Source organism: Megalopta genalis, chromosome 2, assembly GCF_051020955.1.
Source record: "Megalopta genalis isolate 19385.01 chromosome 2, iyMegGena1_principal, whole genome shotgun sequence".
Taxonomy (NCBI): domain Eukaryota; kingdom Metazoa; phylum Arthropoda; class Insecta; order Hymenoptera; family Halictidae; genus Megalopta; species Megalopta genalis.
In genome coordinates this window covers 6,384,691-6,409,243 of record NC_135014.1, presented here as the reverse complement: position 1 = coordinate 6,409,243, position 24,553 = coordinate 6,384,691, and the positions used below count along the sequence as shown (strand labels likewise).

Sequence of the window (24,553 nt, the reverse complement as noted above, 5' to 3'; positions counted from 1 at the left end):
TCGGCGGTCGTACGCATTGCTACAGAAGAGAGATGAGAAAATAAAGGGACCGAACGAGATTAACGATTTTTCGAGATTTATGATGCAGTGGCGCGGAATTGAGGAAAATGGAGGGTGACAGGGGAGGCGGTAGGCAGAGCGTCGAGCTCTCGCTCGCCGACTATCTCCCACCTCCTCCCGCGGCCGCCGAAACACCCCTCTCGCGGGCTTTCTGTTTCTCTTTATCTCAATCTCTAACCTTCCGTTTCCACGATGTCATTTTAATGATAGCGCCACCAGGCATACATATCGGGGGCGTAGGGGAGGGGGGGGGGGGCGAGAGAAAAAACCACGTATCCACATCAGTATCGCGAATACCATGAATGGAACTAACGGTTCGTCAGAATGAATGTCGCATCATGAATCCCTCCTCGACTTTCCCGCTGCAACGTCGTCGCGTCTTTTTCCCTCTTCGTCCCACGGCTCTTTGATTTTCGACGTTCCTCCTCTGTCGTTCACTTTTCGTCTCTCTTGCCCGGCCCACCTCTTTCTCCCTCATTTCAACCAGCCTCCCCCCTGTACCCCCTTCGGCCAAGCTTCACTGCATACCGCTTTCGGTTCGCTTCGTTGGGACGCGATCGAATTTCCCGATAAAGCTCTTCGGACAGTCCAACAGTACCGTCAATATATCCTGCCGGGAGATTGTATACGGAGTACCGTCCCGATTACGCCGGTGGATGTGTGCACAGGCCGAAAGTTAGCCACGCAGAAATTGCGAGCCTCCCTTTCGAGAGGAATGCAAAATAAATCAAATCGAGCCCGGGCAGGCACTCTTCGCGATGCCTCGGCTATTTATAATACCTCCGGGCGCGCCGCGCACTTCGTCTGTTTATCATTCCTTCTTTTCAACGGCCGCCGAATTGGTGGACAACGCGAGATCGCGGAACATCCGAACGATTACGCGTGCTTTTTGTCGTTTGCGACCGTACGCGTACGTAGAAACAGTTGCGATTCCAGACTGCGAGTTTCTCATTCTCCTTTGTTCGGTTCGTAATAAGTAAGGAAGATACGGTGAGACAGATAATTTTGTTTACTGTTTGATTTCACGGTCGTTCAACCGTATATGTAAAATTTGCTAGCTCCACATTATCTTTGTCAGTATCTATAATACAAACCATACGAAGTGTAAGTAAATTCAGTGCTGGCATTGTCATAGTTGGCATTGTTATACAGGGTGTCCCAAAAATGTCTTGCAATCCGGAAATGGGAAGTTCCTGAGATCATTTGAAGCAACTTTTTCCTTAGCGAAAATGCAAACCGCGGCTTCGTTTACAAGTTATTAGCGAGAAATACTGACCAATAAGAGGCGAGCTCGGCTGCACGGAGCCCAGTTCCGCTCATTAGCTCGGCCGTCTCGCGTCAGCTGATCCGGTTTCTCATTGGTCGCTGTTTTTCGTTAATAACACGTGAACAGGGCCGCGGATTGTATTTTCTCTACGGAAAAAGTTACTTCAAATGACCTCAGGTATCCCCCGTTTCCGGATTGCGAGACACTTTTTGGGATACCATGTATATTAGTCGCTTTTAGGACCCGGTAGTTTTAGTCTTAACGGGTTAACAGAGGGTCATATTTATCGGAGATAAATCTTCATGTTGTAACGTTATGCTAAAATCTTCGAAGCATATACGAAATATTTTTGTTTCGCATCCGCTTGGCAAATTCTCGCTCCTCTTTTCTCTCGAACGTAATAGCCACGTTAAATTCAGCCAGACGCAAGCGGAGGAACTGATTCTCCAGTATTTCCGCCACCAAAAAGTTCTAACGGCCCGAAATAAACGATACGAAACTATTAGCCACACATTCTAAATTTCCCCCGATTCGAACAAGTAAATGCCCTCCCGTCGAAAATTAATGGATACCCGATAATCGAGTTTCATTGTTTCCGGATTTTCCTTGCCACCGGCCGGTTCAAAAGCATATAGATAAGGAGACCGACGAGATATAGGAGCGGGATTTGTTTTTCACACTGCACACAGCGATTACGAAGACAAAGTAAACCGGCGACTGAACGCTCCGGGAACCCGTTCCCGATATAACAGCGGAAAAAGCTCGATCGCCAGAAAGGAAAGATAGGTCTTCCGCAATTTATCGGGCATCGTGTAAGAGGGGAGTGTTCTGCGGATTCGTCAAGGAACACTTCCTCCGTCAGCTGAAAAGAAGGTGTCAGGTTGATGGGAATAGGGTTGGGGACGGCGTAGAATCTGGCCGACTACAGGGACAATTAACTGACTGCATGACTGATTACAATTAACCGATGAATCGGCGTCAACTCTTCTTAAATACGTATCAACACACCTTAACTACCGGAAATCTATTAATTCTCAATTACCCTGTCAAAAAGAATCTCAGTAATTTTCTTTTCAATAATAATCTTCAGAAGTTTCTTCGTCACCGATCAAAATTATCACCGTTGAGCTCGCGAAGAAACAAGATTTAAAATAACATCAGTTAAGTTGAACGTGAAATGATTTTCTTGCACAATCTGCTAATTATGTGCAACGACGAGTAAATGAATCCTGAACCAAAACTGAAAATATTAAACCACGGGCATTATTAAATGAACGAGAGCGATGGAAAAGTGAGTTTATGGTAGCGGATCGTTGCTAAAAAGATCGCGAGAGCGATTAAAATGATTGATTAATTTCATCGTTTGAAAGCAATGACGGTGAAATGTAAAAGAACGAGCATGCAGTCGTTAATGCGTTAATTAATAATTAAATAACACAACACCATTAACCGAAGGGAAAACAAGACACATTTCAGCGCCCATCTCGTGACCATTGTACGTTCGTATTTCCGATTTATTTATTTTTTCGGGGAATTACTCGATGCCTAGATGGAACCGTCATTAACGGCACACCCTATATATTCTTTCAGCCTTGGTCAATATTTAGCGAGTCCATGCCCACAGAATTCTGATACGGTTTGTTAAAAGCGTTCGGCCGTTACATTACACCGTTCCACCGTATATTCGCTTCAACGACGTCTTATTGTTATGATCAGACTGCTGATGCTCATGCAAATCCCCATTTTTATGGACAGATACAGTGAAAACGGGGCAAAGTAGAATTTTATATTTGCCAGATCGAGACAAAACTTTAAACTTTATTGCTTTCTGACATCCTTAAATCTCCGTATCAAAAGAAACGTAACGGCACTTAACATTACGGCACTTAAATGAACACATTTTCTCGCTAAAAATAAGGCTCGTTCGACACACTTTAAAAAATGATCCCCACGTAGACATCTAAGATCACTGCAGCAATTGTTTGTACAAAATTTCACTGGAAAATATTTAAACGAAAGACATAAGTTATAAAATAAAAAATTGATTTGCTTTCCAAAAAAATATGATACGTTCACGTAAACGATTGGGCGATTTTTAAGATAGTTAGTAACAAATGACAGCAGAAGTTAAAACTTGGAGTATAGCTTGTCCGTTAATGAGCTCATGAAGCTATTCCCAGGTCTTATAGAACTCAATTATATATTTCATAAATAATAAAATTTCAAACATTGCTTTAGTAACGTACAATTGCTGAATGTTTTTCAATTTTATGCGAAAAATGCTTAGGCTTGTGATAGCTTGAGACGAGTCTATTGGTTAGACGAGAAAAATTATACGTTGAACTATCGCGTCATAATAACGTTTACAAAAATGAAATGGCTTTCAGCCATATATTGACGTGACTTACATTCTTTACCATTGTCTTAATCTGTTCGTTCGCCTTCCACCATGTAATTACCGCATTTGGCCTGGAACCATTTGTCCAGCACTCCACGTCGTAGTTCTTGTCAGCGGAAACTCGAGGCTCCTTCGTCAAAATCTGTACGACCAGTGGCTTCACTGGAAAAAGAAACGGATCGTGTTCCGTATAAGTTTGATAAGAAACAACAACGAGGAGGGCAACGGTCTCCCCGTCGACAGCTGCAACTTCCTCAATTATCTGTTTTTGTAGAACACCGACGTTCTCGTTACGTTCTTCCCCCGCGAAATGTTCTATTTTACTTTCTTTTCCCGGGTAATTATTGCTCGGCTAACACCAAGCATAAATCATAAATTTCACTGTCGAGTTACACACACGGGGAACAAACGGAGTTGTCGAAGACTCTCGTGCACAACTTTATAGGTCCATGGAATTTTGAGATTGCAGCAAGCAAGTTGTTAATATCGTGCGAACAATTCCGAACGATATTGTAATCACGGGAAGACCTTCACACGCGAATTTCTCAGACATTTAATTTACCAAGTTTCTTACGTTCTCTCGTAGACGGGAACTCTCGACAGGTTCATCGTGACCCGGCGAGAAATGTTTAGAAATGACAAAGGAAGAGAGGTATCGTGCACACAACGGCGTGGCGTCGTGTCAGACGGTAAAATAATTTGGTGCGCCTTGGGAAGTATAAAGGCGTCAGGAGGAGGCGAGAGACGGCGTGTGTATTAAAATCTCCTAAGAATTCCTAACTTGTCGTAGATCGTTATAGAGCGCATTTTATGCCCAACTTTCACCTACTTACAAAAACAAATTTTCCCTCTGAACAACTTAACTTTAACTAACTTATGTGAGCACCGCCACTTCCGAACTTATCCTCTTTACTCCGCAGTTCGTGAAAACTGCAAATTATTCCGCTGGAGCTTCGCCCCATTTTCGTCGTCTGGATAAAACGGCTGGACTCCAGGTCTCTATGAGACGGGAATGTCTAATTTTGCGAAGAAAGAACATTGGCAGGGAGCGTTTACCGAGTTGCAACCGAGTAGTTATACCGAGTGGTATATTGACCGAATCCTGAAAATACTGGATTGTATCTGTGACAACTAGTCAAGCAGTACATATAGGGCGCCTTATATGAGATCCATTTCTTGTTTAAATCACAATTTTTGGTTAAAGACACTCTTATTAACAACAGATCATTCTTTTACAATCTACTGGAAAATACAGAAAAAATCTACTTCTTTGTAATAAAGGAAAAACTAAAAGTACTCAAATTCACAGATTTGAGTAATGGGTTCCTAACATGAGACCCGGTTTGGCTGTCTCAGGAAAATTATTTTCTTTTTGCTTTCTTTCACATCTTGGGTATATAAAATTTGCTTCTTCAGCACCACAGTCTTCGTGGGCCCATCGCTAATGCTTTGTATATTGAACCCGTTGTTTATCATTCGACGTTATAATTTTCTTCATAATTACTTTCATCATTTAGACTAATTTCTTTTTCATCGTGTGATGAATTATCACTTTGCATACGTTCTCTTTTAGTAGTTTTCCCGTGAATTGTTTTCTTTCGGTTTAGCATTAACCCTTTGCACTCGACCGACGACTCCCAAACTGTTACGTTACGTTTCCAAATGATTTGATTAATCTTTTTTGTTTATATTTAAAGAACTGTTGAAAGCGTAACTGTTGCCCGAGTCACAAAATTCAATTTCGTATGTACAAAATGCATTAGATTATATAAAATGAAAATGGGCCAGAAAAACTATTTTACATTTTGTATTAATTTGGCTTTGAGTGCAAAGGGTTGAAATGGGAATTTCTGGAAGTCTGATATTCGGAAAAGACCACATATTATGCAAATTGTAATGATCCGTTATTCGAATTAAAACAATATCGTCACTGAAACTAACAAAATAGTTTTACTGCACTGTAAGTATTTTTGTGAATTGGTTTATAAATGCACGACCATACAATTTATTTGTATACGTATGGAACAATGAAGGAAGAATTAGAAACGTTTCTAACAGCAGCCTGTATCACATTTTATTTTATTTGCTCTTCAGAATGGAAGTATTATCATGGATAAAATATTTTTCAGTTACACGGTGTATTAAAAGCATACTATTCATCTTGAAATACTAAAGAACGCATTTACCAATTCAAAATTATTCTAGGGAAATGATCTGTCATGAAAGTATTACATATGGAAGAAGTTTGAATGTTTCTATGATTCATATTAAACATAATAAAATTAATTCATTCTTCCATACGAGATTTTTGTAATGGAATATTTTCTAACGAATCAGACTTGTTACTTTTTAAATACGGAGCATTACACGTTTCTAAATTAATACATTAAAGGCGGGGGATCCTGAGGAAAGTATGCTAGGTAACGCGGCGACCGCCCCGCCTCGTTTTTCGTCCTAGAGCGGGCGATATTTCGTGTAATCATAAAAAATTTAGACTTAAAAAAGTTTATTTAAACTCTTAAAACTAAAAGAAATATTAAAAAAGAACTAAACACTAATTAGAAAAAATGTTTTAAAGTACATATTTATGAGAAGTCGAGATAAATCGTAGTACTACGACTCCCGCCTTTAATGTGTTAATTGAAATTGTTTTTCGAAGGTGATCGATCGAAGTTTTGACTGCCACGTATCCTTGTTCAGCGAGCATGACTCTGTAAACTATGTGATCACCTCAACTACTTCTAACACAATTTTGCACAGCGAACGATGGAGAATATTGAATTTCCTATTAATGTCATCGCTTGCGCGTTACCTACGGAAATTCATAGGTTCGAACGTACACATCTGTCATGGTCAATACATATATCTGGTACCTGTCCACATCCATCGGCTATAAATCTTGGAACGTCTATTGATTGCAATTATTGCGTGCAATATTGGACTGCCTTAATCACATAGAATAAGGCATGCTATCATAATCAAAGATCAATTCGGCAATATGTACTTGCTATTAATTCGCTGTTTCCACGAGTCATTTCACCTATAACATTATGGATATCTCGTACGTGAAGCAATTAAAAATTTTCAAAACAATTAGACAGATTAAAATTAATCTGTCCGGAGATATCAAGTCTACACAATGATACAAAATTAATAAGATAGATCGATAAGTAAGTAACATTCGTAAATGCTTTCCTTGCGAATGAAAACTCAAGATGATGCGAGATAAGTTTCGATTATTCGCGTTGCTTGCAAATAACACAAAACGATCTATACATTATTTTGTTAGTATTCGTGATAACTATGTCAAATTGACATAAGGGGCGGATGAGACTTACTAATCGATTGGTACATTAGTACGATGGACGAAGAACACTAATTGCATACAATTGCACACACTGATTGATGCAATAAAGTGCAGAATTTCATTCCTAAAATATTATATTAATTTTAAATCTTCTTTCTAAACTCTGATCGAGCAAAGGTTATAATATTACATCATCTTTCGGTTATTTTGCAGAAACTGGAGTTTAGCGAGTTCCGCATTTTTAACGAAGACTTTACAAAGCTTTCGAAGTCCGAGCGCGCTTCAAAACTGCATTAAAAGGTCTTAAACAAATTTCACGATATTATTTTCGATATTTTTTCCGTTTTCATATAGCCTCGAGTACTTATGGTTATGTCCAGATAATTTACCAGTGCTCCTGGTCCTGCGTATTCAAAGTTAAATTTCATGCATCACGAGAAGACCTCGCGTAGCGAACTATAAATTCTGGTCGCGGGTTTGGTATCGCATTCCTCGAAAAATTGCGTTCGCCGTGACCCGCGGCGGGGGCCAAGAGAATCCATGTTTCATCGGATGTGATCCACGTGTGCGCGGCCACTCGTGGTTACAATATTTTTTTCGTATGCAAGCCTCGAAATCCGCGCCTCCGAACCGGGAGCGGAAAAATAACGAGGGCGATAAGCTATTTCTTGAATAGAAAATAGTATCGAGAATAGTTTACACACGCGAACGAAATGAATCGAACAAAACAAGGAACAACAAACGGTAACACATGCTGATAAATATAAAAAAAACATGAAACGCTCAGATCGTGCACGGAAATGGACAATTTGGGAATTGTTATTATTATATAATAATAATATATTATTATATGTATATTATTACTCTATATCTCTTGACCTATATCAATTTTTCGAGGAATGCGATACCAAACCCGCGATCAGAATTTATAGTTCGCTACGCGAGGTCTTCTCGTGATGCATGAAATTTAACTTTGAATACACAGGACCAGGAGCACTGGTAAATTATTTGGACATAACCATAATAATTAATGCAGTTAATAATAATATATTATTATATATTATTATTCGAGCCTTGCGACTCGCTTTTATAGTTGTTGATAATCGGTAACTATAAAAACGAGTCGCAAGGCTCGAATAATCGTATCTCCTCTTACCAAATTGTCCATTTTTCTTTCCAAGCCGAGCGTCGATTAGGGCGAATTTACTGTACTTAATTAATTGTCGCGCGCGTGCAAAAAGACTCGCAGGATTTTGAAATGGCGAATAAGGCGCTGCAGTTGTACATACATGACGGGCGAACGTTTAATGTGACCTATGAGCGATCACGCGTATTTATCAATCATTCTCGACAATGCTTGATTGATTGTTCATGCGCTTCGAGTACACGGCACAGCAGACGCTCGGCACTTTACTCGAAATTGTGTTCTGTATTATTATTGCACTTTGTTACAGACTAAATTCGTTGTCGGGTCCATCGAGCGCAGAAACTAAATCTGTGCCTGTTTACAATAATTTCATCGTTTCTTTGTGCAAAGAATGATCTTCCAATTTTCATCGTTCGATTACTGTTCGTGTTATTTGGCAACTTACTAATAGCTTCTCGAAAAAATCACTGCGTTTTTGATCGTTCTTTAAAGAGATTGCCTTAAGTAAAACATTAACCCTTAAATGCATAGAGTCCCAAAAATGAATCAATAACTTTTTGCGCGGATACCCGACAACAGTTTTGATATCGATACATTTGGCTGAATGGCAGTGATTCCTTTGTCCATTGACTTATCAAAAATTAACTAAAATAATGACATTTGACTTCAATATTTGTATCTTTCTGACGTTATACCAATTGGCGCGCATTTTTGATAGCGGGTTTATTTACGTACTTTTGGAAGTGGATTATTTAGAAATATTTTGGTGTATTCGTTAAACAAACAATAGTTTCTAAAGGTAAGGCTCTTATTTATTAATTTGCTAGTACTTTTGTCTATATTCCGTAACTATCATGTGTATGGAGGGCTTATTTCGTGTTGATGCAAAAATGGGACAACATGCACTAATGGTAATAATTACGACATGTATTTAGTACTATGCTTCCTTTATTGGTTTGTTGGTTTTGTTTTGGTGTGGTATGCATGTGGTTTATAATTTTGTTATAGATATGTCATACTAACTAAAGAATTTTTATGTCTATTTTGCATAGTGTACCAAAAATGAATCATTAATATTTTTCAATAAAAACCCTATAAGATATGACTTATAATTTTTTTTAATATTTTTCCCGATTTCCACTCATTTGAAAAATTATAACCCTATTTTTTAAATAAAATTCATTAATTCATGCATTTAAGGGTTAAAGTAAGGATGATTTTCGACAATATTTTTATAACATAAAATAATGACGAAACTTCACGTCACTTTCCATGCACATTCTTTGGCATTCCAAGATAGATACATTGCTTTCGTCACATTTCATTGACGTTTAAAAATGCAAAAAAGAATGATAATACGAAATTGCGTAAAATTTTTATTTCAATAAAAATCACTCCTTTGTTTTCCGACTCGTCCGGATTTATCATTCTTTTTACATTTTTTAAATAAAATGGAGATTCGTACGACGCGTAATTCTATTATGTGAAACGAACTCCGTTTTATTTCCTGTTCCAGAGCGAAGGAGAAGAATGCCAGACTTCACGCCGATCAACACCGTCGACCGGGAGGTTCATGGAGAACATGATTTATTATTTCAGTAAAGGTCGATAAAATGTAACGAAAAGAATTTATGTGTCTTCTTGGAATGTCAAAGAATGTGTGTGGAGGAAGGTGACGAATAGTTACATCAATGTTTGTCGAAATATTTCTTTAATATGATGAGTTACGAATGAAATACAATACGTTACTTCAAAATGTGAAACAAAAATAAGTTGAATATTATTGTAGGATGTTATGCGATAAACTATAACTTTATGGTCGTCGCAAATACGTTACTGTACGATATCCCTATCCCTTTCAATTAACTCTCTATGGGCCGAATTTTTTTCTTAAATATAAAAAAATTTATGCAACGGAAAATCTATTATTATAAACCTATGTATGCTAATTAAAAATATATTTAACAGTTTAAACAACTTTATTATAATTAATTCGATTTGTAACTTTGAAGTAACAACGGCTTACAATGTTTCCACTTCTGTGCATAAATGCTTAAGCGTGAAATTCCATAAAACAGTTTGAATTTGGCGTTAAACATAGCTGTACGTTGCATTTGGAACTGGTTGCCAAATAGTTTTTTGTGGTCTTGAATTTTCCTCATCCGATGATAATTCGGTACTAAATTCATCGTCACTGTCAATAATATTTACGCGTCGTCTGGTAAATGCTACTGGACGATCTTCATCGGACTCAGAATCTAATAAAGAATCTTCGGATCTATTATCGCTGATGTGTCTAGTTCTAATTCCTCTTTTATTTTTATACGATTTTGTATCCATATTTTGGGTATTTGATATATAAATTTGAAAATAGGAGAAAGCACAACTATTATCCTAAATACACTCGAATCTACCACAATATCCCAATGTAACCTGAAAGTTACAAAACTGTATCATGTACAAATAGTAACAAAATGGTTATCGAAAAGCAAATAAATAAATTGTTATTGATATACGAACTCAGAGCTATTATATACGCTTTTTTTTATTTAGTAAACACCGACAAGAGCACAAATAATCCCAATTGCACAAGATGTTCCCTTTGGTTTCTATTTGTAGACAACTTGCAAGGTATTTATTTTGACATTTCAGGTTGATGGTGCAGCCAACCGTCATCAATATTGTTATCGGTTTTTTCAGAAGCATTATATAATTAAGACGTATACATCATCTTGTGAAAAAAGACTAAAACTATTTGGTAAAATGTGGATATATTAGCTTGTGACTTGAAAGTTACATGGGCCCATAGAGGGTTAAGGAAACTACCGATAAGAGTCGATAGCGAACTGCTGCAACACGCAATCACCAGTTTCCTCCGCATTCGAATGTATTCGAAGACTCGCGGCGCGACCATTACGTCCACGGTTCTTTCAAGGAAATTTAATAACGATCGGGACCGAAAACAAAAGCGTAGTAGTATCTGCTACGATCTGTAATACCACGTTGCCCATCGTACAGTCTGCCTCGTAAATTCCAGCGCACGTTTATGCGCCGCCGCAACCAGCCACTTGTACAACCCCTAATTGCCATTAGCCAGTAGCCACTTCTCTGAAATTGGTTCCTCCGTTCCGTTTCGTGGCCTATCCGCTACACTGTGCACCAATATACTGATCCTTCTTGACCTCCCTTCAACCCCCGCCGCCCACTGGCCCCTCCACAATCCCTTTCATCTTATGCTAGTCGGATACATACATACATACGATACATGCTCGTGCATTCGCGTTTCTAAAGATCTTCATTCCCGGAAATGGACGATCCCTTGTACACTAAACGGAATTCCCTGCAGCCCGGAAAGAGCGAGTTGCGATTAGAAGACCGATTGCAAACGGCGCGGTCCGGCTAATAGCTTAAAATTGGACGGAAACGGGTTTACCGCGATTCAGTATTTCTTGGTTGTTCCCAACAACTGCTGCAGCCACCACTTCTATAGTCCAGCTTCAGGCAATCGTTCGATCGCATTTCAGAAATCGTTGATCAACGGTTGAAGACTTTTTAATAAATTCTAATTCATGCAATCATATTTTTTGTATTTTGTTGCCGCGCCGAAGACATCTCGAAATTTCATAGAATTAAAGTATTTTAATCAATTAAATTAAACATTTCAGCATTCTTACCTCTTGCGAATCTTAATAAAATTGAGATATTTTTATGGATTAGCATGGAAATTATATTTTAAATAATTTCGTCGCTCGCGTATAAGTGACGCGGCAGTTAAAGTATTAATATCAAAATCACCGGATCGAAATTTTGTAATCAATTTTGATACTCTGTGTTATCTTTAAAACATCTTGTAAAGCATTTTTTCCTTTTCGGAAGTAATTGAGCAAAATATGACGAAAATACTCTTTGAAGTTATCCACATGAAAATCAGTGCCAAATAAACAATTTTGAACAAAATTGTGGATAACGTTTTTTGAAACCAAGTTTAAACTATAACCTATGAAGATATACATCGAATTTGCGTTTTAAAATAAGATTAGTTAGATTGCAAAACTATTGGTGAAAAACGCAATGACGGCGAAAATGTTTAGATCATTTTATTCAATTGCAGTTAATCAACAACTAAAATGTTTAGATCATTTTATTCAATTGCAGTTAATCAACGACTAAAAATGTTTACACCATTTTACTCAATTGCAGTTAATCAACGACGAAAATGTTTAGATCATTTTATTCAATTGCAGTTAATCAACGACTAAAAATGTTTACACCATTTTACTCAATTGCAGTTAATCAACGACGAAAATGTTTAGATCATTTTATTCAATTGCAGTTAACCAACAGTAGACATGTTAACATCATTTTATTCAATTATAGTGTTATATCGTGGAATTTGTCTGCAGATTTTGTTATCGAATCTTTCCATTTACTAATCTGTCACATTTTCCATAAATTAGTAATGTAGTTCATAAGTGTATTGTTAAAACTAAGTAGAAAAATGAAAAATAATATTTCATTTCATTATTTAACGTGAATTTTCTTTTAACAAGAACTTCGTGAACCCGAGCATACTTGCACAACAGCTCTGTACTCAATGCGTAACACACACCTTAAACCTTTAGTCCCTTAATCTGTTAATCCCTTAACCTTGCAGTTAACCTCTCAACGTTGAAATCTGTCTCTAACACAGACACGACTAACACAACTAATGATACTGAATCTTGTAATAAAACTGTAAATGAAAAGTACATTATGATGTGGACAAATAATTAATTTCTCGAAACGATTATTTTTGCAGGTATTAGGAATTTTGATGGTAAATAAGATTGTGAAATATGAAATTACAATTTGAAAAATAATTAACAAATTTGATGATCCTTGCAAACATTATGTTATGAGTCACGATTTCAAGTAATAACATGCTTGAAAATGATTGAATCTTTTCTACGCGAAATATGATACGTGTAACTTAAATAGTGAACGTATTAAAATGCTGAAAAAATAGAATAGCGTGTCGCATGCTCGTGTCGATGCTCCTCTCACGCGAGTACCACATAAATGCCACATATAAGAACACGGCTCGCTAGGTTAGCGTAGCTACAGTATTCATCAAAATCGTTTGGACCGAATGTCATAATTCTTAATAAGAAGTTTCATGCGAATACTCTTTAAAAAAACACAGCGAGATAATTATGTGCTTTCGGAAGATGTTAAAATTGTCAGAAAATATTAAAATTTCTTATATGAAATTGACTACACGTTATGTCAGCGAATATTCCCATGATGACACGTCAGATGCATGCTGCGTGATATTAGCAGATGAAACAAAAGAAAGGGTAGAATTGAAAGTGCAGCCGGAAACGTTTGACAAACTTTAGAGGGTGCATGACGCGTTAAAGTATCAAAGTGACTGCCAGGGAACGTAGATTGAAGACCGCCGATTATAACTTTCAATTACACTCGGACGTCAGAGGAATTATGTGCAAAAATCGCAGAAGTTCGTTTCGTGCGAAACATGTCAGAAACACGTATCAAAGCCTCGATAAGAACGACAAAACTGGAGTCAGAGAGTGTATCGTTTGGCGCACGAAGCATCGCGTGTCGCTACAAACGTGATCACGCCTTCCTGCCTTTTGAGAAACAAAAAAAAAAGGATTGACGCAAGTATCTGCGATCTATTAACAGAGAAATCTGATGGAACAGACCGTCGAATGACCGTCTCGAAAATTTATCTCATATTGGCTAAAAGCACTCCTATTAAGACGGTGACTTGGTATGTATCGTGTACCATGAAATGAAGAAATTTCCTTCATGTACTACACTTTTCGCAAAATTTGACGGAACCGTGTGCAATCACAGGTACTAGCGCCATTGGTCAAGCTACATACGATTCCTTTAGAAAGTATATACATTACTTAACTCACGTGCGACACTAACTAGCCAATCATTGCATAGGAATTCTAAAATATAGTTCATAATTCATCAAACGATTAAATAAAATTTTGGAAATATCATAATCTCGTTTTTTAGCAAATTACATTTTCAAGATAAATGGAATTTATATACCACTTATAACCATACGCGAATACGATATTGATTATTAGACAGGATTTTATACATTTATGGGAAAAATGAGTGAATCAAATTCTAAATAATAACTAGACTGCAGATTTTTATGCAAAACAGAAAATATAGATACGAAAATATATGAAATATATAATAAAAATGTATAATATAAAAAATAATTAATCGAATATGGTACCACAGTATTTATAAACAGTTTGAATGCTTTCACTGTTTTTAATTTGATCTACTCGTTGTTGTTATAAATGCATAAAATTCGCAGTCTAATAATGACGCATCTTTTGTATTGCATACAAATTTGTGATCTACTTATTATTATTTTACAAAATATTACAATGATACTTTTATAAAAAGATTTTCATTAAGCAGTTAATATATTACACCATAATTTCTTCATAGTGTATATTATTTACAATATAAAATAATGGCACCTGTTTCTGAATAAAATTCCGTCAATCTGCGATATATTATTTGCAATATAAAATAATGATACCTATTTTTCAATAAAATACCAATTACTCATTCAAGAACTCAATTTGTACTCTTTCCTACGTTGTTACTTAACAGCCTAAAAACAATATAAAAAAAGGCGAGCATTTCGTGAAAGTTCTTTCACTGTATGAAATTACATACATTAACGAAATTGCAGTTTCCCTGGATCCTCCTCTATACTCGTGACAACCGTCCACTACAGTATCAAATATTCAGGTGCATGCGGACTATAGTTACCGTGGTAACCGTGCGCAATTATGGACAATGTATTTTTTTCAGCGAGTCTAGAATAGAATTTGCCCCCGGCATTAATATTAATTCGAGTTGGTAAACATCGTACGCGATGGACAAATTGTAAACTCATAATGATACGCTGGCAGTTTGCATTAATGCGATTTAACAATCGGGGTAATGAATCAACACGCGTGCCCGGACGAACGCATTTAGGTTTGCTTCAACGTTCCCACGCGCGTTCTGTCTTCTTCTATAATTTCCAGCGCGTTGTCGCACGCTGCGCCCCATCCCGCATTTATAAGCCTTTCCAACCGCACGCAGTTCTTTTCGGAAAATTGAATCGCCTTCGCCCGCACCCTCCGAACCGACATTACGCTGACCTGAATTATGAATCTGATAAAAAAACGAGCTGCGTTGACCTGAATGGACGTGGTAGGGACCTGAGTGCTTGACCAATATCGACATTCAGGTAAATGTTCATGGTAATTTCGAACGTGTTGCCTTAATTCTTTAGTGCAGCAATTATTGAGATACTATGTTTTGACAAAATTAATAATTAATTTCTATCGATTAACCGGTTAGCTCTTTTTGACTAATTATATTCAACATAACATCAAATATTGCCACTTGTACATGACAAATATACTTGTCAAAAACAGCTAACTCCTTAAAAAAAAATATATACTTTGATATTATTTATTAAACTGTATATTTTAGAAAAGATATATACATATCGTAACATATACAGTATAATTACAATAACTTACACATTTTGCAAATAGTTTGCAACTGCTAACAAAACGTTAACTTATCGGTTTCGCTTTTGTTAATCGACTTGCTCGGATTTGATGGAATCGTTTCGATTGATATTCGAGCAGTGATCACGTTAATACGTGCAATAAGGGTGCGACGACTACCCCTATAATCGACGGAACACTGGCTTCCGTGGACTGCTGGCGTCGAAATGATCCATCGTCGACAAGCGAAATAATTTGCGCATCGATAAAAAGTTGGCCGCGTCCGTTATCACTTATCATTCTGTGAACAGTTTCGACGCATGTCAGTGAGCACGAGTAAATATTGCGAACGAATGTGCTGAAGCGTCTGCACAGTCACGGATAACTGCTTGCGTCGCGTCCGCGCGGCTGTCACTCGTACACGAATGTAGGTACACATCGGCCGGATGCGAATTAGCGGCTGTCAGGATTCGCGACACCTATTAATTATATGACGGGTGTTTATGGTCAGTCTTTAAACCTTAATTGGTAGCGTGTTCCGTAAATTGGCTGGGTATTAAAAGGGCAATTATTTGCTAAACTCTTGCCGGAGAATCAGGTCGATACCGTTAACGCGATCCATGTTTTCCGTGGAACATATTCGAGATGCCTATAACGTGGCCTGTTTTACTTTTGCGATCATATCGCGTGCTATTGATCCGCAGGAAATTTAATGCCGTCGCTCTAAATCTGTTAGAATCATTTTAATCGGTCGCTTAACGGCCGCCGCTCGACGGGAATCAGAGACCGCCAAAAATCAATCCGCTCGCTGCTGAACGGGCAAAGCCGTCTTAATTGCCCAACGCTATTGTTGATCCGCCGTCTTATCCGCGTTTATTATCTACGGTCCGAATCCCGCTAACCTGTTGTCTAAAATGTTATCGCTTACCGAACCATTTGTCAGTCGCATCATAAAATAAAACGACCCGGACGTCGGCGCTTCATGAACGTGACTTTATGGCGTGTTTCAAGAGACAAATTGGCTCAGCTCGTAAATAACCACTGTCATGGAAACCGGGCGACTGCTGTTTAATTAGGAAACTGCGACAAGCAAAATCCGTAGGTTCGGTGCTATCGATTCCTGACAAATCGCGAAAAGCGATTTGGCTGTAATACATTACGAAATATTTTGGTAATCTTTCGAATCCCGTGCAAACCTTGATTTTATAAAGTATTTGGACATTTCTTTAAAAAAATTTAATTACAAGTGCTATAAATATGGGTATATACGTACAGTTTTATAAATATATAATATAGATTTTATAGATATTATAAAAAAATAGGTTTCACATTAGGTATCTTCACTGTTTTCGCAAAAGAATGTTCCGTCTGCAATAATTTTTGTGCAGATTAAATTGTAAAGATGTATTTTAAGAAACCATGAAAAGACTGTAGACAATTAAAACTTGAACAAAGCAACAAACTAAATCGATCAACAATAAGGAAAGAATCAGTGCATAAACGTTCATGGATCTCTGCAGCAAGCCGGCGGATAATCTGGTCTGCGATTTCAGGGCACCGGAAGACGAATGAAAATTTAATTAAATTCGATCACAGAACTTCCACGGTCGTGCAAAAAATAACGTTCGACCCGGCGACTATGCCGCAAGACGAGGAAGAAGTGGGGGTAGAGAACAGAAGAAGCGAAGTTCCGCGACTGTTAAAGCGACTGTTAAGCTATCGCTTAAAATCATTTAGCGGCCGATTGAAACGCAGGAACTAACGCGGGGGCGAGCAATTAAGCGGAAATTTATCGACTGCATTCCTCGTAGAGCCGCGAACACGATTGCTTATTATTATTTGTTTTATTGAATGAAACTTGCCACGGCTCGGACTGGAACGAATTAATAGGGAATCACCCCAAGGGAGTGCATGAAATTGCACGTGCATTTGCACGCTCTTCTGCGAAGTTACGCGCACCTGTGTTCGTAACGTGGGAATCGGGAACGATCTGTGCTTATAGATTCCAGTTTATTTCCGACCGTTCTTCGACGCGAGCCAATCTAGCATCAAATTTTAGGCGGGCCTACCGATCGCGCAACGGTCGTCGATCCAGAATTTCGGAGACCGAGCTGACTGGAGGAAGATAATTGATTTTCGAGCAGGCGCAAATCCTGTTCGGTTTAATGAGACAGAGATGAATTTCGAAATTCATCAATCGGATTGCATTAGCTCGCGGCGAGTACACTTCGGCTACTCTTGATTTTGATAAGCGGATTAGAATATCAAATGTTTTGTGGGCTCGGAGCAGGAACGTCTTGTAATTACACCGCGGATTTGAAGCGATTTACGAATCTGCCGTCGGAAAATTGTATTATCTCTGATAAAGTCTTTCTACACTGTAGAACCACCGAGCATTTTGAACAGACAACGATCCCGAAAGCTTCGTATTTCCACAAAATAAAAATTACTCGTGAATCGTTCGTTGTTTTATGCAACATTATTTGATCTCTGTATAATTCGGTTGAAGTCTGAACACGAAATCAGCTTGAAAAGTTGCAAATTTGGAGATGGTACGACAACTTTCCTTTGCGAAAATAAAAAAGTAAAATGTGTCGAAAATGTTCATTTTTGCACTCCGTGTTAAAATTGACAGCAAACTGTCAGTTGTAGACAAAACTACACGGAATCTGTTTCTATAGTAACCTAAACGTGTGAACCACCAAAGCTGACGACAAAAAGATTATAATCGTAACAAAAGAATGACAATGCAAACATCGCTAATATGCGTAACGCTATCTATTGGTGCAAACCGAAATTTCTTAAATGTACCTTGATTAACAGAGTCCTAAGTTGCTACAGTATGCCACACTTTTCAGCAATTATATTGAGTTATGAATTGTAAGACATTATGAAACTGGAAACCACAAAGTTCCGCATTCGCGTGTAGCACAATAGTGTTATTACCCCGAAGCGATCCAACCTGAACTTTCCTTACCCAAACCAATCCAGACGTATTATCTTGGATGTCTGAACAACCCCGACTGAAAATACTCCAACAATTAGGGGGGCATTGAAAATAATATACGAAATAGTAGCAGAAAAATCCATTTAACACTTTCCGGTCACGTTAGTCTGCTACCCTGCACGCTCGAGCTCAAAGCTCGGAAACTTCGCAGAAAGTCTAACAATTCCTACACAACTTCCCGACGTTTCTTGCAATTGGACAGCTTATCTGCGCGTGTTATCCATTTTTCTCATATTCTTTCATTTGGAATCCAGTTTTGTGCAATAATCCTAATCGAATGATAGCAATAATCGAATATCAATCTTGAAATAATTCAATGTCTGTTTTCCGAGCGAAATACTTTAGTATACTTACGCTCCAGCCAACATGAATCTTCTTGATTCAACATGAGCAAATATTTCCTTAATTAATGAAACGTCCATCAGTAAATAGAAATATCGTATTTATAGACTCAAGATGTCCGTTCGACTTCGAAATTTTCACACGATCCACACAAATTGAAAATTCTCTCGTTTTCATGTTAAAGATACTGCGAAACGTTCAATTTTCCTGTGTTTGTATTGAAAAATGTACTTCATTGATATGTGAAATCATAAATGAAGTATGTCCAGTAAATTCTTTCTAACTGACGCTCAACTTTGAAACAAAAATAGACAATTTAGGAAGAGGAGATACGATATTATATAATATAATATACATAATATAATATATATAATATATAATATATTGTTGCGAATTACTGCATTTCTCTCGCGTCGCGGCATTTTATTTACAATAAAGTACATAAACTATAATACAACTCAATTCAATTATGTTTGAGATCTTTGAATTAGAAACGTTGATCGCTCGACGGTCCGATCCCGACTCTTCGATTGTCCGTTAATAACACACCTCCGTGGCAATCCCTCTCTTCTATTATTCTTTAAGAAGTTGCTCGCAACAGGGCAGTTTCACATTACAGCGACTTGATTTGCACAAGTCGCCGTAACAATGTTATATAATGTTATAACTACAATTCTATAGTTGCTGGCAATCGGTAACTATAAAAACGAGGCGCAAGGCTCGAATAATCGTATATCCTCTTCCTAAATTGTCCATTTTTGTCTCCAAGCTGAGTGTCGATTAGGAAGAATTTACTCTACTGCTGATTTCAAGTAGAAATGGAAAATGGATGAAATATTATCCTATCACACTTTATGTAACTAATCTAAAGAAAATACGAGATATAACCTCTGTAGATACTCTAAAACGTTTGCTTCCTATCCTATTTCATTCGTATTCTATTTCTTTAAAAAGATATATTAAAAATGAAACATATATTTCAATAATTTCACGTAGAAAATGAAAATGAATGCAATGTCAGATTTATGCAACCGATCCGAAGAAAGCATGAGACACAATCTCTCCAGATCCTCTATTTTATAAGACGCGTTTCTTTAAACTGTAACATTGCTCACAAAATATATCTCGCTGATCGAAAGCGTAAAAACTGAGAAGGGTACAACGACCAACTTCCCCAACATTATCGCTCCAAGAAATCCGGTCAACGGATCGCTTCAGAACCTCGAAACGACTAAAAAAGGAAACGTCTGTGGAACAGCTTCCCTAGACTCGATTCGACGAACTAACCCGTCGATCGTGAAACGGTCAACCAGTGAGCACACCGGCGCAATCACGCAACAACCGAGCAACCCTCTAATCCAGCAGGGAGCCTAAACAACAGCGCGTGAGTATCTGCGGGTCTGCGTACCGGATCAGCGCGGCCGCGAGCGAACATCTAGAATAGCTGGTGTAGTGTGTAACGGTTTTACGCGTGTTTACATTATCGTTATCGGCCAATTGGAATAGTTTCCGGTTGCTGGCGCGGCGTCTACGGTTTCCAGGGGCTTGTCTGGCAGCCAGGGCTCTCCGGGTCCTCGGGAACCGAACATCCCCCAGCCAGTCTTTACACGACCTCAGGACACGGCGAACACCTTCTAAACACCTACAGACACGCCCAGCACGCTTACAGTCGCAGATTCTTCGGGAGCACGGGGCCCGCTCACGAACGTGATCCCCGGGCAGCGCACACAGCGACAAAGAACCACCATGGCCCGACACGTTCGCCTCGTCACTTCTATCGACCGACAACGGCTGAACATGGAACACCACGCAACAACTCCTCGAGGAACATGGCACCGTTGCTGGAGGCCAGGGGACACGCGATCCACTGATCCGTCTTGCGAGAGACGCTACCGTTATCTTGAACGGGCGATCTCCAGCAGACGACTAATAGGTTCAGCGCGTGAACACCTTGTCCCGTCAGGACCACGTGAAAAGGCGTTCACCGGCTACGTGACCCGTTGCCTCGGGCTCCGCGAAATCGTCGTGGAGAATTGTTTAACCGCGATGGGAGATATAACGATAACTCCGAGCCCGCCAGCCCCCGATTCGTGAGACGTGCAAGTAGACCAGGTTAGATCCCCCGACCGGGTTCCACCAACGTCCGGGCAACGTTATTTCGAAGTACGTCGGCCCTTTCCCGACTTCCGTACCGATTAGTTCTAAGTGGAGAGAAAATTTGTTCGCGCGATCGCTTCGAGAGAAAGCCGCTGCCTTTGAACCCGCGATTAGCCAATTAACTGAACGCACGGCCACTGTCGACAAATTGAATTTAGTTTTCTTGGATCACGCGCTGTCTTGATTCGGGGCATCTCGGGCATCTGTGGTCACCGGGTGTTTTTCTTACGGCGATGGTCGGATGAAATATGTATATCTTGCAGCGTACGGGCTTGTATGACCGAGAATGGAACGGACAAATGATGCGTTTCGTCTAGAAAAGTGTATTCGGATTCGTACGTTTGGATTTTAGAACATTTTTAACCCATTACCCGCCGCAATTCAAAAATACAAAAAGAGAGAAATTAAATTGAGGTTATTAGTTTCAACCGGAAGTTTAGAATGATTTAACCCTCTATGGGCCCATGTAACTTTCAAGTCACAAGCTAATATATCCACGTTTTACCAAATAGTTTTAGTCTTTTTTCACAAGATGATGTATACGTCTTAATTATATAATGCTTCTGAAAAAACCGATAACAATATTGATGACGGTTGGCTGCACCATCAACCTGAAATGTCAAAATAAATACCTTGCAAGTTGTGTACAAATAGAAACCAAAGGGACCATCTTGTGCAATTAAGATTATTTGTGCTCTTGTCGGTGTTTACTAAATAAAAAAAAGCGTATATAATAGCTCTGAGTTCGTATATCAATAACAATTTATTTATTTGATTTTCAATAATCATTTTGTTACTATTTGTACATGATACAGTTTTGTAACTTTCAGGTTACATTGGGATATTGTGGTAGATTCGAGTGTATTTAGGATAATAGTTGTGCTTTCTCCTATTTTCAAATTTATATATCAAATACCCAAAATATGGATACAAAATCGCATAAAAATAAAAGAGGAATTAGAATTAGACACATCAGCGGTAATAGATCCGAAGATTCTTTATTAGATTCTGAGTCCGATGAAGATCGTCCAGTAGCATTTACCAGACGACGCATAAATATTATTGACAGTGACGATGAATTTAGTACCGAATTATCATCGGATGAGAAAAATTCAAGACCACAAAATACTATTTAGCAACCAGTTCCAAATGCAACGTACATCTATGTTTAACGCCAAATTCAAACTGTTTTATGGAATTTCACGCTTGAGCATTTATGCACAGAAGAGGAAACATTGTAAGCCGTTGTTACTTCAAAGTTACAAATCGAATTAATTATAATAAAGTTGTTTAAACTGTTAAATATATTTTTAATTAGCATACATAGGTTTATAATAATAGATTTTCCGTTGCGTAAATTTTTTTATATTTAAGAAAAAAATTCGGCCCATAGGGGGTTAAGACAAAATAGCGGGAATTCTTAGTAACTTTCATGGAGCATGTGATATGTTCGACTTTGACGGATACTTTCTTGCACGCCCTTGCAATATTTGTAAAAAAAGACTGACCGATTGCCTCTAGCAACAATAGGTTGTATAAAACAAATGCGGATATAACGCTATCAAGATCTGTGCTATGTTCAGTGTGTCTCAAACGAGTAGTCCTAGTTTTAACTTCTTCGATGACAAGAGCACAATCGGATTAATTCTACCTATTTTATGAATCCAACTCACAGTACATCGGTTCAGTAACAGATTTCAGATTATCTTATCATTATTCTAGAAATGCATAATTTCAACAAACTTTCGATTACTCTAAAGGAAGTTCCTAGTAATTTTTACAAGCTTGTACACATACAATGAGTGCATTAATATTAATATTCTCTACAGGATACTTGCTCACTGAAAAGTGACGATGCAATTCTAAAGTGGCCCAATTTCCAAATTAGGGGTATAGGCTAATGCCTGGGGTACTTCATGGGTTGCTATCCAACCCTAAACGACATTAAATGTCCAGCTTATAGGCAAGCCAGCCTGATGGATTCATGTAATCAGTTTCAATTATTGCGCCGGATATGTCACTTGGTATAGTGATTACACAGGGCCAAGCACTTAAATGGAAACATTCAAATATGTCTGTTATTTATAATCGCACGGGAAAAGCTTTTTACGGCAGAATTACGATATATAGTTGCGAATTACTCCATTTCTCTCGCGTCCCGGCATTTTATTTACAATAAAGAATATTAACTATAACACAACTCGATACAATTATATCTTAGATCTTTCAATTTGAAATGTTGCTCGTTCGACGGTCCGATCTCGACTCTTCGATTGTCCGTTGGTAACACTCTTCCGTGGCAACCCCTATCTTCTATTATTCTTTAAGGAGTTGTTCACAACAGGGCAGTTTCACATTACAGCGACTTGATTTGAACAAGTCGCCGTAACAATATCAACCCCTATAAATTATTTCGGTACAAGATATTTCAAGGTTATTTTGTTTTTACGTTTATATTGAAACCGTCAAACATTTTTAAAACAAAGTTCTGACACGAATTTTGAAAAACGAGACCGCACAATTTTTCGCGAAATAATCTATGTATACGGCTTGTTATTCTTCGTGAAAAAAGTATTACCCTACTTAAGTTCGGAAGTCGTTAGCTTACAGGTGAAAATATATAATATAATATTCACCATACGAATTAGGCGGTGCTCGGATCAATCAGTTTTCTACAACAAGACGTTAAAGTTTGCACACTGCGCGATTGAAATTGAACACTCTATACTGACTGTCTACGGCCATAAAAATTGTGTCACTTACGTGGAAATAAAATGGAATTTTAAGCAGTTATGTAATTTATTTACCACTTCTGTAATTTATCGATCATTTCTCTGATTTGGCGTAAATTTGTTAATGTGAGATGAAAGCCTCGATTTCCTCAGCAACAGAAAGATCTCCGTTACTTTTAATTACCTACCTTTTCCGCGATTCATTGCTAACGGAAATTCAACCCATAAATGCATATCACGGGAATAATCACTCGCATTAATAGACAGACGGAAATTATTTTCTCGTCGCATGTAAGTTTTACTGTGTCATGGGAACACGCGCGAGAACCACCGGTCAGACATAAATTCCCGGCGCTCGAGCTCTCTTAACAGGTCTTTGCCGATGCAACGCATACTTACGGCTCGAAACCATACAAAATCAAACTGTCTGTCGCGAGTCATGCGCGTAAGCCTCGCTTAGAATGTGACCCGTACGCTAATCCGAGACGAGAGCAACTGGTTTCTGCATAATTTTGTTGCGAAACTCCGTCACCGATCACGAGAAACACTCTGTGTTCCCGGAATGCTTTCTATTTTGCGTCACCGATGT

At 38.3% G+C, this 24,553-nt stretch overlaps 1 protein-coding gene across 2 annotated transcripts in view; it reads right to left on the bottom strand.

Moving 5' to 3' along the window:
- LOC117218318 (protein turtle homolog A) overlaps positions 1-24,553 on the bottom strand; it is a 246,218-nt gene that overhangs the window by 46,915 nt on the left and 174,750 nt on the right. For both annotated transcript variants that reach the window (XM_033466615.2, XM_076528779.1), the window contains exon 5: positions 3,736-3,887. In XM_033466615.2, the coding sequence (XP_033322506.1) occupies positions 3,736-3,887 (152 nt within the window). The remainder of the gene's footprint in view (positions 1-3,735; positions 3,888-24,553) is intronic.